Genomic DNA, 13,310 nt, shown 5'->3' with positions numbered 1-13,310 from the left:
TACTGTAAAATATTTTAAAACAAGAATTAGAAAAATATTAGCATTAGAAAAAAATGAAAATCTTTTGAGGTGTTTAGGAAAGCTCCAAGGAACTTAAAAACAACTGATACTATCTTATTTAACAGTCCATTTACTCAGCCCATACTGTGTGCTTTACCTAAGTGTTTACATTTAATCTCTACAACCAAATGAAAGTACATAATATATCCTCACTTCACAGATGAGGAAACTGAGCTCAAAGAGTTCAGTTTGTCCAAGGCTGTCAAGCTGGTAAGTGATATGGCCAGGAGATTAACTCCAAAGCCCCACTGCCAGGCAGGTAACAGAACATTTCCTGTTTTCATTCCTTAACATTAGGAGCAAAGTGTAGTTCTGTAAGCTTCCTGTTGGGTGTTTTCTGGTAAATCGTAACAGGAATGACTCCAGGTCAAGGTTTAAGCCTACCTAAAATGAAGGCCAGAACACAGCTAGAATACAGCAATATTATCTTGCAATTTTCTTTACTAGGTTAAACTGGACTTGAATCATCTGAGACATTTATGACTTGATCACTGTGGCAAAACTGAGACTAAGCTGGCTCCTGGCATGGACCTCTAACAGCAGAAAGAAAGGCAGGATCACATCACCATGGACTCGTTTGGAATTAGGCCAAGTAGGTATACTGACATGTCTGGATATTTATTTACTGAACATGATGACAATGACCCAACCTAACAACCATCGAAGTCCTTTTGCTCTCAGGGGTTAAGCAAATTGAAAGGGATTTTTGAAAGGCAGAGTATAGGAAAAAAGTGGTTAACACCTTTGGAGCAGTAGTTCATGAGACCTGAGCTTCATTAAAAGGAAGTAACCAAATTCAATGGAGGTAGATGTCTGCGTGCAAAGTGCCTCCATTCTCCTGAGTTATAGCCAGTTTAAAGTTGTCATTTTAGTCAGCAATGAAATCCATCCAGAAAGGTGCAAGTCAGCTACAGTGCTATTATATACATAAATCTTTTTTATTTGCATTAGAAAGGCATCCGTTACTTCATGCTACAATGTGTAATTAAGAATTAAATGTGTTCATTATTTTGCTTACCCTTACAATATTGTATTACTACAAGAATAAAAGTTCTGCTTTTAATAAGCCACAATTCAATGTCGAATACAAGAAAGTCTACCTCCACCTAAGCTGCCTCTATCCCTGACACGGTCACAACCTAGAGCTCAAGCAGCAAGTCTGTCCGAGGCACTGGAACCAGAGCAATTCCATCTTGAATAGGCGCTGGGTAAAATAAGGCAGAGACCTGTTGGCTGCATTCTTAGTAGTCACAAGATGTTTAGGGTTACAGGAACAGATTAATAATGTTAACTAAACAAATCCAGGACTTAACAGACCCAGGAAACATTTTGATGTCGCCGTATCTGTTAGTCCAAACTGCACCATTTTCTAAGCCCCTCGCCATTTCGCAGACACTGGTCAAAGTGAAACATTCCACACGGGTTCGGGCCGCGGGGGTGGCAGCTGTAATCCCAACTACTCGGGAGGCTGAGGCAGGAGAATCGCTTGAACCCAGGGGACGGAGGTTGCAGTGAGCCAAGATCGCGCCACTTCAGTCCAGCCTGGGTGAAAAAGCCGAGTGCCCAGGACGCACTACGGGATCTCAGGGGCTGAAAAAAACAGAAGAGAAGGCACGCGACGCAAAATCAAATGTCAGCGAACGAGGCGTCCTTTAACAGGCGGTCCACACGTCCCCTCCTGTGGCCAAGACCCAGCCGCTCCGGGTCACCCCGGCCAGGTACGGCCAGCAGGGCCACCTGGGCGCGTCCCCCGGGGCGGGGCCTCCTGACGTGAAGCGATCCCACTGGATTCCCGAGGGTCGCGGGCGGCCTCTCCTCAGCCCTGCAGCTCCCACACGCGGACACCGCGAGCCTCGGCCCTGTCCACTGACCGACCTTCCTCGCCGCAGCTCCTTGCGCATGGCCGGCCCCTTAGCAGCGACTAGCGCGAGAACAGCCTGGAAGACGCGTAGCCTGCCCCACGTGAGCCGATCACCCCAAGCCGCCGCTGCGGGCGCCGGCTGCACGATTAAGGTCGGCGCGTGCGCGCTTGCGCGAGACGGGTACGCTCCGCCCCGCGCCGGTTTCTAGGGATCTGGGCGCATGCGCCGCGTGAGGGGCCCGGCCGGCGGAAGGAGGCGCTGCTACCGGAGGGCTCGGCGCGCTTGCGCAGTAGCTGAACGCGGGCGTTTCTTTCCTCCCTTTTTTTCGAATTGGTTTTGGGGGTAGATTCGAGTTACAAAATGGCCGCCCGGAGCGTGTTCGGCGCGGTTACCACGGCGGTGTCGGGCTGAACCGGCTCTGTAGCCTCCTTGCCGAACACAGCGTGAGGAGCCCCTCCCCCCCGGGGACATGGTGTTTGAGTCTCTGGGCTTGCCGAGCACCAAGTCCTCTGAGGTCCGCAAGGCAGCACCGGAAGCGGCCGAGCGCGCTCAGCCAGGCGACCACCAGCACGCTCCAGACCCCAGCGCCGCCGCGCCCCGGGTTTCGCCGCACCCAAGACCTAGCGAGTGCTGCGGCAGCCGCCGAGGAGGTGAGGGGCGGCGGCTGGCGCGGGAGGGGAAGGGGCTGAGGGCGGGAGCCTGGTGCTGAGCGCCCAGGGCCGGGAGGGCGGGAGCGGGCTCGGGCCTGGGAGGGGAGTGCTAGTGCAGAGCTGGGGACTGGACCCTGGGGAGAGGGGTGAGCGTTCAGGGCCGGGGGACGGGCCCCTGGGAAGGGGTGCGGGGCCAGGGGACCAGACCATGGGGAGGGGCTGGAGGACGGGACACTGGGGAGTGGGGTACAGGGCTAGGGGCCGGGACCCTAGGGAGGGAGCCTGGGTCGGGCGCGCGTGCCGGGCGGGGCGCGCGGGTGGGCAGCGACGGGTGGAGGGTGGGGTGGGATGATAGCGGCGACGCAGCGTGGGCTGTTTGTGAAGCGGGGCCCGGGCCTCACCAGGCTGCGGCGTCCGACTCGAGTGACGCTCGCCCCTGCGGCCCCGGTGGAGGTAGGGGGCTGGCAGGGCTGTCCTGGCGTGGTCTTCTCCGTTTCCTTCCTAGCGATTCCTCTCGATTCTCCTCTCCCCCTGGCCGCCCCTCGTCTCTTTTCTCCTGGGCCCATTACCTCTCTGGCCTAGCGTCAGTTTCTTACTGCGTTCCCGGGTCATTGATCACCCATTTGCTCGGTTGCATTAAGAAACAGTTTGGAGATTCGGTATTTCTGTCTCCTTAGTTGGCCCCCTTGTTCTCTCCCTTCAACAAGGCACCTCGCTATTAAATATAACGAAATCTGTGTTTTCGTTTTAAGCTGATGTTCACAAGTTGAGCTCCAAGGGCAGAGCTACACGAGATGCCAGAGACCACATAACTATATCAGGCACAAATAATGTTTTTTTCCAGTTTGCCTAGACTTTCAGTCTCCTACCACGTTGCTTCATACCTAGAAATCACGTCAAATTTGGTGGTTTTTTACCCACAAGCGCAGACGCTTTTTAAATTCCCTTTTATTGATTGATTGGTTGAGACTGAGTCTTGCTTTGTCACCAGGCCGGAGTGTAGTGAGTTCACTGTAGCCTCAAGCTCCTGGGCTCAAGTGATTCTCCCGCCTCAGCCTTCCAAGTAGCTGGGACCACAGGTGTGCGCCACTATGCCCGGCTAATTTTTTATTTCTATTTATTCATCTAATCTATGTCCATCTTTATTGTTGTAGCGACCAAGTTGGTTTCCAACTCCTGGCTTCAGGTGATTCGTGCCTCCCTTAAGTTCTTCATAATAGTAGCTAGACATAAGGCCAGGTGCCAGACCTTGTTCAGAATATTTTACAGAGTTCCCGCCCCCCCCCCCCCCCCCACTTCTAGGCAAAGAACGTAAAATGTATTGTCTGAAGTGTCAAGCACTTTGAAATAAAACAGGGATTTGGTAACATATTTTCAAAAGTCTGGTTTGTAATCCAACGTTATCCTTCCATGCTACAACTAACTTTTACGTTTTGGAGGAAAAATGGTAGTTTATAGCCTTTGCTTCTAATAACACTTGTTGTTTTAATAATTTATTAAGCCCGTCCTCTGCTCCAGGCAGTGTTCTAAGCCAATCTTTGTTTTGTTTGTTTGTTTTTTTGAGACGGAGTCTCGCTCTACCGCCCAGGCTGCAGTGTAGTGGCCGGATCTCAGCTCACTGCAAGCTCCGCCTCCCGGGTTTACGCCATTCTCCTGCCTCAGCCTCCCGAGTAGCCGGGACTACAGGCGCCCACCACCTCGCCCGGCTAGTTTTTTGTATTTTTTTTTTTTTAGTAGAGACGGGGTTTCACGGTGTTAGCCAGGATGGTCTCGATCTCCTGACCTCGTGATCCACCCGTCTCGGCCTCCCAAAGTGCTGGGATTACAGGCTTGAGCCACCGCGCCCGGCCCTAAGCCAATCTTTGTTTATCTTAACTTTCTTAATACTTCCTGTTCCACAGATGAAGAAACTGAGGCACAAAAATTAAATATAACTTGCCCAAGTTCTCACAGCTAGAAAATGGCAAAACTGGGATGCCAGGTCTTTCAGTATTTTTTGAAATACTTTATGCAACACCCCAGCTCACTGATCTAATGATAGACAGGACACTTGCTGTTGGAGCTGGGCACTGTTGGGGCATTTGGAGTATATCTGTAAACAAAACAAAGATCCCTGCCTTTTGGTTATATACTGATTTGGTGAGTGTGTTAGGATGTGGAAGCCCCTACATTTATTTAGACTATTTTGCTGTGCCACCTGTCTCTTCATTGTGAGTATGAGTTAGAAGGTAAAATTTTACTCTTACAGTTTTTGTGCATTCAGCTCCATCCCTTTTTTCTCCACAGTTAATTTTCTTTTTTCTTTTGTTTTGTTTTGAGACGGAGTCTCGCTCTGTCACACAGGCTGGAGTGCCTTGGCGCCATCTCAGCTCACTGCAACCTCGGCCTCCTGGGTTCAAGAGATTCTCCTGCGTCAGCCTCCCGAGTAGCTGGGATTATAGGTGCCACCACCACATCCAGCTAATTTTTGTATTTTTAGTAGAGATGGGGTTTCACCATGTTGGCCAGGCTGATCTCAAACTCCTGACCTCAAGTGATCTGTCCGTCTTGGCCTCCCAAAGTGCTGGGATTACAGGTTTGAGGCACTGCGCCAGCCCTACAGTTAATCTTAAATAGCAAATGTGACCATTGGCAACTTCTTACTTCTCCGACCCTCTGGTGGAGATGTTAGTTAATGAGTAGGAAAATTGCCAACAGAATCCGTATAGAGGGCTGGGCGCGGTGGCTCAAGCCTGTAATCCCAGCACTTTGGGAGGCCGAGACGGGCGGATCACGAGGTCAGGAGATCAAGACTATCCTGGCTAACACGGTGAAACCCCGTCTCTACTAAAAAATACAAAAAACTAGCCGGGCGAGGTGGCGGGTGCCTGTAGTCCCAGCTACTCAGGAGGCTGAGGCAGGAGAATGGCGTAAACCCGGGAGGCGGAGCTTGCAGTGAGCTGAGATCTGGCCACTGCACTCCAGCCTGGGCCACCGAGCAAGACTCCGTTTCAAAAAAAAAAAAAAAAAAACAAAGAATCCGTATAGAGACCTGGTTTCTGAACAGTAAAGAATTATGTCTATTCCTGTATTTGTTTTTGTTTGTATGACAAAGATTAATGACAAATCTTAACCAAGTGTTTTGGCCGGGCATTAAAAGAGAGGGTTCCCAGTGAATGGAAAGCATATTCTCATACTTTATATTTTAGAATCTTGGACTTTAATATCATTTGTAATCAGAAAAATAGCACATACTTATAAAATTTTAAAATCACTAAAATGTATTAAAAGCTGACAACCCCTGTGTAACTACTCAACTGGCCATCAAATTGTAGAGGCCTTTGGAATGCCAGCATTTGCATTTTACTTTTAGATGCTAAAGAGTGATGTATCACCTTATATCTTAGTGACTACAAAGTTCTAGGAAGCTTACTCTGGTGTGTTGTGGTGTGGAGGGCAAACAAGAGTGGGGAGAATATCAGGAAGGAGTTCAGGTAGGTTTAACAAGACCTGGCAGGTCCCCAAAACTAATCAGTAAGGTCCTGGGCGAGGTGGGTAGTAGGGGAAATGGAAAGGTTTTTTTGTCCAGCTGGAGAGTTAGTGAAGAAGCCAGCATAACACTCAGAGTGGAGCTCTGGATTGTGGACTTTTTTGTTTTGTTGTTGTTACGATATTAGGATCAGACAACAAATTGCAAATTTTAAGGGATGGACAGGAGCACCCTTTTTGGATAGGCACCGGAATCCACTGCAGAGTTCATGCTGTTCCCCAAGTCCTGCCCCTTCCACTAATGCCATGGTATTCAAGAGTTAAGCCAATGATTTATTTTTGAAAGGTTATAAGTTCTCAGAATACTAACACATCCATGTTAATCATTTTGAACTTCTAATTTTCTTGGCAATATACAATTTGAGGCAACGAAATGTTCAGTCTTGGGAACCATGTATCTCTGTCGGCTGTAGCCTAAAGAACAGTATTCGTGTTGTGAAGGCATTTCCAACCCATTACTCGTATTCTTACTGAAAGATACACTTCTTTAATGCATCATCTTTAAGAGAATTTTAAATATTAAAATTGTTTTCCTTATGGCAAAACTTTAAGTATATGCATAGAATAAGTTAGTTAAGGACTTTTTGATCATATATACGTACTTCAGATTCCAGATTTTTAAAAATCAATTGATATTTCATTTTAATTTTCCAATTGGAGTTGGTTTAGTGTTGTTCAGGAGTGCTGGTGTTCCCTAGGAATCTTCTTTTGCCTCCTCGAAAAAACCTTTATTGGTTTGTAACACTGGGAGCCTAACAGCACCGTTGTGAAGTTCTCATTAAAGCAGTTTCCAGTGGCATCAGAGTTGTTTTTATCTCACTTCATGCTAGAGTGAATTTTTAAAATTCTTTGTAAGAATTTATTCTTCTAAAGAAATGAACTCCTTACTTCTGTTTTCTATAACTTAGGTCTGAAAACATGGCCAAAAGAAATGCTGAGAAGGAACTGACAGATAGGAATTGGGATCAAGAAGATGAAGCTGAAGAGGTAAAAAGTAGCTTCTCTAAGAATGATTTCCTGTTTCTTCTACCTTTTAAATTCATTTTGGGGTTCCTCATGAAGACTTGTGACAGAACTAAAAGACCTTTCTAAGAACATCATGAATGGGAGATGACAAGAAAGCACATGACCTATACTTAGTGTAGCTATTAATTACATTTCTGTGACCTCTAGTTAGTGTAGAAATGTATTAATTACATTTAGATGTGCTTTTCCACTAGTGCCTGCTCCTTAAATATTCTCCTTAGTAGAAGCAGTTTCCTCCTGAGTTTCGTATGCTTAAAGCATTCTAAACCCGTGGTTTGCAGAAAGCCATTTTAGTCATGATTAAAGGCTGAGATAGGTGATCTAGTCATGAACTTAGCACACTGCTCAGATGTGAAAGTGGTATGCCATCACCATCTCAGTCTGTGGTACTCCCTTTCCCTAAGGCTTCTTGGAGGCCTACTTTATTTCCTCCTCTTAATGGTAGATCTGAGACCCCTAACAATTGCATTTATAGGAATAGAATTTAGATTGGCCTAGTTCCTTTTCCAGCAAAATAAAAATGGTCTCCCCTGAGGAAATCGGATCATTTTTCCCTCATAAACAATAGGACTGGGCAACAGAGAGAGACCCTAGTCTCTATAAAAAAATTTTTTTTTTTCTTTCTTTTTTTTGAGACAGTCTCACTCTGTCACCCCAACTGGAGCACAGTAGCATGACCTCGGCTCACTGCAATTTTTATCTCCCAGGTTCAAGTGATTCTCCTGCCTCAGCGTCCCAAGTAGCTGGGATTATGGGTGTGCGCCACCACACTCAGCCAACTTTTATATTTTTAGTAGAGACAAGGTTTCACCATGTTGGCCAGACTGGTCTCAAACTCCAGACCTCAAGTGATCTGCCTGCCTCGGCCTCCCAAAGTGCTGGGATGACAGGCGCGAGCCACCGCGCCCGACCCAAAAAAAATTTTTTTTAATTAGCTGAACATGGTGGCCTGAGCCTACAGTCAGAGCAGTTTGGAAAGCTGAGGCGCAAGGGTTGCTTGAGCCCAGCAGTTGAAGGCTGCTGTGACCTATGATTGCACCACTGCACTCCAGCCTGGGCAGCAGGGTGAGACCCTGTCTAAAAAACAGAGTAAAACACAGCTGTACTTACAGGATGTGGGTGAAGGATTACCCAGGTGCAGAGGCAACAGACTGAAGGCACAAACTGTTTCAGTATAATAAAGAAAATAGAATAATTATAATACAAATGAGATATAGAGATGATCGTGGACATTATCAATCATTAGTATAAACATTACTAATCATTAGCTTTTAATATTACTCTTTGTTGTACTACTGATACGACCACGGAATAACCAGCAGGTATAGGGTCAGGTGCTGAAGGGATATGGTGAGAAGTGACCTAGAAAGCAAGAGGTGAGCGTCACTCCCACACAAGGACCGCGTGAGGGCTCCTTGGTCAGGTGGTAACGCCAGTGTCTGGGAAGGCACCCTTTACTTAGCAGACTGCGAAAGGGAGTCTCCTTTCCTTGGAGGAGTCAGGGAACGCTTTGCTCCACCAGCTTCTTGTGGGAGGCTGGATATTATCCAGGCCTGCCCGCAGTCATCCAGAGGCCTGTGGTGCTATGCTTCAATAGTCACGCTCCTTGTCCACTTTCGTGTTCCTCCCGTACTCCTGGTTCCTCTTTGAAGTTCTTAGTAGATAGCAGTAGAAGAAATAGTGAAAGTCTTAAAGTCTTTGATCTTTCTTACAAGTGCTTAGAAGAAAACACCGATGTATGCTGCCTTCCCTCTCTGCTTCGGCTCCCTTTTACCTAAAAGGGAATGGCCCCTTGTCACATGATCACGTGACTTGCTTGACCTTATCAATCTCCTGGACAGCTCATCCTTGTTACCCTGCTCCCTTGTCTTGTACGCAGTAAATATCAGCACGCTCAGCCATTCAGGGCTACTACCAGTCTAGTGTCTTGGTGGTAAGCGTCCTCCAGGCCCAGCTGTTTATCTCTTTGTTTTGTGTCTTTATTTCTTAAAATCTCTTGGTTCCCCCTTTAGGGAGAACACGCGCAAAGCCCTGCAGGGCTGGACTCTACAATAATACCTTATCAGCAGTGTGTTTCCCCCAGGCCAGATGACTGAGGAAATGTGTAACCAAGTTAGCCTTTCAGGTTAACAGCATAGTGCTAAGTAAAAGAAAATTTAAAACTTGCAAGTGTTTCCAGGCTTATTCTTAGACTGCCATCTTCCTTCTCTCGGAATCTTTCTGGTACTAGTCCTTTTTTTTCTCTGCAAGTGTATCTCCTCTGATATGTTTTTGAATCACAAGGATTGAATGTTTTGACAGGGTCAAAACTGACTTGGTGCTTTTTAACTGAAATCTTTGGTTATGGGAGTTTTTGGCTTTTTGCTGTTGTTGGTTTAAGATCTTAAGCAGTTACATTCTGGGCTATAGTAACATCTAGATTACCATGTAACAATTTGCTTAGACATTAAAATATTGAGGAATGAAAGAGCTCCCATTTGAACATATGCTAATGAAATGTGTGGAAAGATTACATTTAGTTAAGTCCATTTAACTTGGGGCAAGTGCAGCCAGACGTCCCCTCCATGAGTATAGGATCCCATTAAGTTTAATATGATCTGAAACAACTATAGGTGAGCATTTTTGCATGGGAGATATTTTATTCCGACCCTACAGGGTAAAAGAAAGGTTATAAACCAAAGCCGAAGATATTCAGCGGATTTCTGATGTGGACATCAGATGTGTGGACATGTGTGCACATCTGGAAGAGCAGTGGTTTTCCAGCGAGGTCCTACGTGCCTCTGTGGCCTTTTGTACGTTGGGCAGGACTCATTTTAAAAATCGTGTATATGTTATAAATAACAAAATTAGTTACTTTTTTTGAGACAGAATCTTGCTTTGTTGCCCAGGCTGGAGTGCAGTGGCGCTATCTCGGCTCACTGCAGCCTCTCCTTCCCGGGTTCAAGTAATTCTCCTGCCTCAGCCTCCCAAGTGGCTGGGATTACAGGTGCCTGTCACCATGTCCAGCTAATTTTTCATTTTTGGTAGCGACAGAGTTTCGCCATGTTGACCAGACTGGTCTCAAACTCCTGACCTGTGGCCTCCCAAAGTGGTAGTATTACAGGCCTGAGCCACTGTGCCTGGGCAAAATTTATTTTTTGAGAGGCCAGTCGCAGTGGCTCAGTTCTAGCTGCTTCTTGTTGAGCCTTTTGTCATCTTTTTGGCTTTATCTTACTGCTGTTGAATTTGTATTGTCTTGCAGGTGGGAACATTCTCCGTGGCCAGTGAGGAAGTCTTGAAGAATAGAGCCATAAAGAAAGCAAAGCGCAGAAATGTTGGATTTGAAGTGAGTGCCTCCTTATAGCTCTTGCTATTAAATACTCATTTGATTTCTGAGTTGTACAGCATTCCCTCGGCTGGGAGCAATGATATCAACAAATCCTTTCTTAAAATGCTTATTGTTGTTTAATGTAGATCATGGGAGATAGAAAAAAATAAGAAACGTAAGGTCTGGACCTTAAAGAGAGCTTATCCAGTGGAGAAAATAAGATAAATATAGACAAATTCAAGTTGAGTGACAATATGGAGAAGAAAAACTGGCAAAGCAATACAGAGGTGGGTGAAGTGGCATCAGATTGGAGGAAGAAAGGAAAATGCAAGGATCTTCTGAGAGTCTTGTCTGCTCCCTGGGATCGAGGCCTGGGTAGGAGGAGCCCTTTCACTATACTAGAAGCATTTTAGGTGTGGATTTTTTTTCTAGTATAGTATATTAACATGATTCATTCCTGTGCCAAGAAAGATGAAAGATGAGTTGTAACTCTTAAAATGAAATAATGTGATTATTAAGCAATCACTCTGCATCTAAGAACTCTCCCCGAGTACATCCTCTCCCTTCAGATACATTCTAAACCCAAGAGTGTGTACAGGTCTTGGTGGCCTGGACATCTGGCGTTAGGCAGGAGAAGCCGCTTTGAACATTCTGGGTGGCAGCTTTGAAATAAACCTACCCTACCCCACATTTTGTGATGTTTAAAACATCAAGAATAGGCTATATTCTTGGGTGTCTCTAATCTGAATATCCAAAGTGCTCCAAGATCTGAAGCTTTTTGAGCACCAACGTAATGCTCCAAGGAGACCGTCATTGGGGGATCTCAAGAGGGTCAGGTTAGAGGTGCCGCACCAGTGAGCATAACGCAGACATCCGGGGGGACAGAAATCTTTCCATTCCTAAACATTCTCCTTAAGGGACATGAAGCTTATTTCCCTTTTATTTCCAAATAAAATGGATAGGAAAGGTATATCATTCACACTTTGAGAAGCAATGAAATTAAATTGTTATTACAAAAATATTCATTACATTGCCAAAGTTTTGATTATAAAATTGATTAAGTTTGAAAACATGTAAGGAAGGGAGCCAGGTAGGTGGCAGTGGTGGGGAGGCAGTCAGACGTTTACAACAGCCAGTCACGCAGAGTGTCTCATGAATGATGGTATGTGTTAATGGGAAAACAATTCATATTACAAAGATAAAGTATTCACAATTTTCCTAAAACATATTACTATATATACTAATACAGTGTGATTCGAGGCAGAGATACGTAACCATACATCAAATTGATTCTCAGGTGGTTCTGGGTAGTCTTGAACTTCAGAATGCCATGGCTAATAAATGTGTGCTCTTTCTCTGCTCCATTGCACGCTTCAGATGCATGAGAGGAGCTTCATTTCCTGACGTTGTAAAAACTCTTTCATGTAGAATTCAGGTTAACAGGAGTTGCATTGCCAAGAAAGGAAGTAGGTACAGAGGAAGCATATCTCAGATCCAAGCTAGAGATTAGGTCTTCTGTTTTGTAATTAATTACTTATATTTTGCTTAAAAATTGTATTTCTTATCTGACAAAAATTACATGCTTATGGTGTACAACATGGTGTTGTTTTCAAGTGTACGATACATTTCTCCCTGCCTATTGTACAGTAAACCTCTTGAACTGCAGGTGTTTTTATTTGTTTGTTTTTTCTGGTCTGATTGTATGACTTGCCTTGACTGGTGACTAGGTGGTAGACGTAGGTGTTGAGCTGAGTGATGTTTGATGGCTCTTTCACTGAGAAGATAGGTGGGGGAAGGGACAGCTTAATTAAGGAGGAAATGGTTGGTCTTGGAAATGTTGTATTTGAAAGGCCTTGGGACACTCAAGTGGAGCGCCCTAGAAGACCACTAGGTATAGAACAGGAATTAGGGCAAGGATCACAGCTCCGGGAGCTTTTGTCATGTGGGGATTGAAGCCATGGGAGTGGGCGAGAAGAGGCATGCAGGTGGAGGGCCCTACAAGGAAGGAGAGACAACAGCTCACTGCAGAAGCCGAGAGAAGCCATTCTGAAGGGGGGCAGTCCACCTGTGGAAGCGAAGGAAGGTCAAGAGATAGAAACAGTACAGACCATAATGTATAATTAAGCTGAAGGGGCAAGGGAGGGAGAGGGCAGGAGCCCTTGGGCTACTAAGGGAAATTCAATGTAGGTAGATAATAGAAATCCACAGATAATTTTAGCTGTAACTCTTAGCCTGAAGTTTTCATCAGAACTTGTATATTAGGACAATTAAATGTCATGTCACCCACGAGAACGCTGAAATGTGGCTTTTCCTGAATAGTGAATTCAATAGATCTGCTAAGCACTGGGGATATATTGGTGAGTAAAAAAGACCAAAATCTCCTTGCCCTATGGAAGAGAAACAAATAAATGCATAGCATTAATTTTTTCTCTGTAAGTGCCATGGGGAAAAATAAAATCAATGAGGGAAATTGAGGGATGTGGGGCTGTGTCAGTACCCATGGAGCCCACAAGGGTATTTTCCTTTTTTTTTTTTTTCTTTTTTCTTTTTTTGAGACAGGGTCTTTGTCGCCCAGACTGGAGTGCAGTGGCACAATCTTGACTCTGCAACCGCCGCCTCCCGAGCTGAAGCAATTCTCCTGCCTCAGCCTCCTGAGTAGCTGGGACTACAGGCACGCGCCACCACACCCAGCTAATTTTTGCATTTTTATAGAGATGGGGGTCTCACTCTGTTGCCCAGGGTGGTCTTGAACTCCTGGGCTCAAGTAACCTGACTGCCTCAGCCTCCCAAAGTGCTGGGATTATAAGTGTTAGCCACCACGCCGGCTCCGTGATGAATATCTTAATCAACTTTTACTCCCATTTTCTGAATGTTTTT

General features: G+C 45.6%; 1 protein-coding gene across 4 annotated transcripts in view; it reads left to right on the top strand.

Annotated features, from left to right (window-relative positions):
- Nucleotides 1–2,116: 2,116 nt before the first annotated feature.
- The window catches only part of NUP50 (nucleoporin 50), a 31,723-nt gene continuing 20,529 nt past the window's right edge, over nucleotides 2,117–13,310 (top strand). For 3 of the 4 annotated variants that reach the window (XM_017850781.1, XM_017850782.1, XM_017850779.1), the window contains exons 1-3: nucleotides 2,117–2,572; nucleotides 7,009–7,087; nucleotides 10,368–10,451. In XM_017850781.1, coding sequence (XP_017706270.1) covers nucleotides 7,019–7,087; nucleotides 10,368–10,451 — 153 coding nt within the window. In that variant the 5' untranslated portion in view covers nucleotides 2,117–2,572; nucleotides 7,009–7,018. Of the gene's footprint in view, nucleotides 2,573–2,896; nucleotides 3,026–7,008; nucleotides 7,088–10,367; nucleotides 10,452–13,310 lie in introns of those variants that run through there. The other variant, XM_017850780.1, reaches the window with a different exon arrangement.

This window comes from Rhinopithecus bieti, unplaced genomic scaffold (genome assembly GCF_001698545.2).
Source record: "Rhinopithecus bieti isolate Rb0 unplaced genomic scaffold, ASM169854v2 scaffold_32081, whole genome shotgun sequence".
Lineage (NCBI taxonomy): Eukaryota > Metazoa > Chordata > Mammalia > Primates > Cercopithecidae > Rhinopithecus > Rhinopithecus bieti.
Note: the sequence above shows the minus strand (reverse complement) of the source record. Positions and strands in the feature narration are given on the sequence as shown.